This window comes from Formica exsecta, unplaced genomic scaffold (assembly GCF_003651465.1).
Source record: "Formica exsecta isolate Colony F162 unplaced genomic scaffold, ASM365146v1 scaffold423, whole genome shotgun sequence".
Lineage (NCBI taxonomy): Eukaryota > Metazoa > Arthropoda > Insecta > Hymenoptera > Formicidae > Formica > Formica exsecta.
Window position 1 is genome coordinate 130409 of NW_021851472.1, and position 3070 is coordinate 133478.

The 3070-nt window shown below is 26.0% G+C and overlaps 2 protein-coding genes across 2 annotated transcripts in view; both read left to right on the top strand.

Annotated features, from left to right (window-relative positions):
- Positions 1-3070, top strand: part of LOC115240270 (aminopeptidase N-like) — a 98123-nt gene that overhangs the window by 26789 nt on the left and 68264 nt on the right. The window lies entirely within an intron of this gene.
- Positions 1-3070, top strand: part of LOC115240271 (aminopeptidase N-like) — a 62588-nt gene that overhangs the window by 3896 nt on the left and 55622 nt on the right. Inside the window, exon 6 of the mRNA XM_029815325.1 lies at positions 869-1257. Coding sequence (XP_029671185.1) covers positions 869-1257 — 389 coding nt within the window. The remainder of the gene's footprint in view (positions 1-868; positions 1258-3070) is intronic.

The following is a 3070-nucleotide window of genomic DNA, read 5'->3' on the forward strand; positions in this document are numbered from 1 at the left end:
ATATATAACAAATTCTTTTCTACTAGCTATGTTCACAATTAGATAGAAGCATTGTAATATATAATTACGTGTATTGTTATAGCATCCGTTATATTGCATATGTTGCAACATACAGTTAGCAAAGAAATATTTTGGAAGGGTATCCGTACATATATATATGACGAGTAAGTAATATACCATAATATAATAGTTACATGCAATTGAATTAAACATGTAAAGTATATATATAATAATAGTACTATAAAAAATTTTAGTTATTGTGTTATTTTGTAAACGGTAAGCTATATATGTTTGTATGACATACAAAAAAATACATTCTGCATCATTGAATGTATCTACTTTAATATCTTTATTGCTTCATTGCTCTTTATCTGATTGACACTCTGGTTGTTTTTCTCTTTTTGTTTTTTATTTTATCTAAGAAAGCACATTTTTAGGAAAGCTCGAACCTTTTTACTTTACTACCTAAGGTATAAATGATTTTAACGTCTTCTGCGCGTATTGTTTTCTTTTCATTTATTTTTCTTCTATTTTAATATTCAATTCTTTGCTTTCGCTCTATAAAGCAAAAGCTATAATTTTCTTGTTCCTTTTATTTGATTTTAATTATAACATGTGTTTAGATTACATTAATCACATTAACATATTCATTTATTTCTCATGATCTTAATTAAAAGAGAAAGAATCTCGTGTCTCATTCTTTATCATATTGTCATTTAAGATATAACTTAAATAAGGTGCAACTTTCTCTCTTATATTACATTATATATATTATATACGAATATAAATAAAAAAATACATTTATATTCTTTAATGCAATAATTTATCCATTGTTTACTTTCAACAATATTAAAATTTACAATTGCAGTACATATAAGTGGGGCGCTTTTAATGATTTCTGGACAGCTATGCAAACTGCCTTCGATAAAATATCATACTTTCCATTTGAAGGATTTAATATAACAAAACAGATGGCTCCTTGGATGAAGCAAAAGCATTATCCCGTCTTGAAAGTGATACGGAATCCTGGTGGTTTTAAAAATATAACACTAGAAGTTCTCAATACATCAAATAATTGGAGCATACCTCTAACGTATACTACACAAGCAGATTTGAATTTTAACGATACTTTACCTGAGATTTGGTTAAATATGTCAGATATGGGAGGGCATGCATATATTTTGGATATTGCAAATAGTAATTTTGATAGAGAGCTTAACGAGTCTGAATGGATAATATTCAACATAAAACAAACTGGTAAGTATTAATAAATAGCAACTATTTTTACACTACAAATGCAATCAAAATTTCTTTGAAATGCTTAATTTTTATGTTACGCATGTTTAAGAATACGCACATAATAATGCATATTAAAACATAATATAGAGATTATTTATAGTACAAATAATAAAATTAATTTATGTAATGGATCAATTTGAATGTATACAAAATTTTTGTCGCAATTTTAATTTCCACACACCACCAATTAAAAAAAATGACATACAAAGTTTTGTATTATTAATAAATATTAATATAAAATTTTTCTAATAATACAATTATTCTACATTTGGTACATTTATGCTTAATACACTTTTAACGTGCTTTAAAAAAACATACATTTAGATATTTAAAAATATTTTTAATAATTCATTAAAAAAATAATTAATGTTAAAATTTATTTTTGTTTATCAGGATATTATAGGGTCAACTACGATGCTAAAAACTGGCAATTAATTTCGGATTACCTAGACTCGCCGGATTTCATGAACATACATGTTCTCAATCGTGCTCAACTTATCGATGACGCGTTTCACTTAATGATAGCACGCCAACTCGATTCTTCTATATTCTGGAACCTCACGAGATATTTACACCAAGAGGAAGATTATGTGGCATGGTATCCTATGTTCAAAGCTTTGGAACAAATGTCGAGTGTTTTTCAATTGCAGGATTCAGAAGTTGATGCTATTAAGGTAGTTATTAATTAATTCCTACTCAATAAATATGTTACATATTAGAAAGTTGCATGTAAAACATATTTGCTATAATTCAACATATAAACATATAGATAATAATATATAAAAGTAAAAAAGTTTTTTAGAGTACATATAGTAACAAAAGCTAATATTTTATATTGTGTAACGATTATTAGAAAAATATGAACAAAATATTCAATATACTACTTCAAAAACTTGAATATGATGAAATCATCTACTTTTCAAGTCCGATCAAGAAATACGAACCCGATTTTAGAAAATCTTTAAGAGAAGAGGCTGCAAAATGGGCATGCCTTTTCGGTGAAATTAACTGTAGAAACAAAGCTTCCAGTATATTGAAAGAAAATTGGCTATTTCCAAATAAGTAATTTTTCTTATATATTCACAATATTCTTTAGTTACGGTTTTCTGTATCTATTGTAATATGATGTTTCAGATAAATTATTTCATCAAAATATGCAAGAGTGTTGGTTAAACTTTTCTAATAGAATTTTATTTTTGTATAGTATTTTGCTATGGTGGAGGGAATGGACTTTCTGTAATGGTTTAGCCGTATCAAACTCCACTTGGTCAAATATATACAAGTCATGGAAAAAATCCTATGATAACAGACTTTTCAAATTATTGGCTTGCGCTAAACCTAATACTATCAAGAATTATTTAACTCTAATAATAAATACAATTACAATTCAACAATCGAGTAAAAATGAGACATTAGATTTATTAGTTAAAGGTTTTGTTGACAATTTCCCCTTTATTATTGCAAAAAATATAAAAAATGAGGATATGCTTTCATATATATTATATCATGTTTTATATTTTGGAGAAGCCAGTGTAATGCCCAGGTAAAAATTGTGTGATATTTTTATACTATTCTTAATTACGACGAAAATTTGTTATCTGTATACTTCTTATTTTGTTTCTATAGCAAACTCAACATGATTGCAATATTAACTATTATTATCGATCATGTATATTCTGAGCTAGAACTTAACGTGGTAAATATTTCATGTGAATCTATTTACGTAAAATTTAATATATATTTTGTAAATTGAATTAAATTAAATTAATTA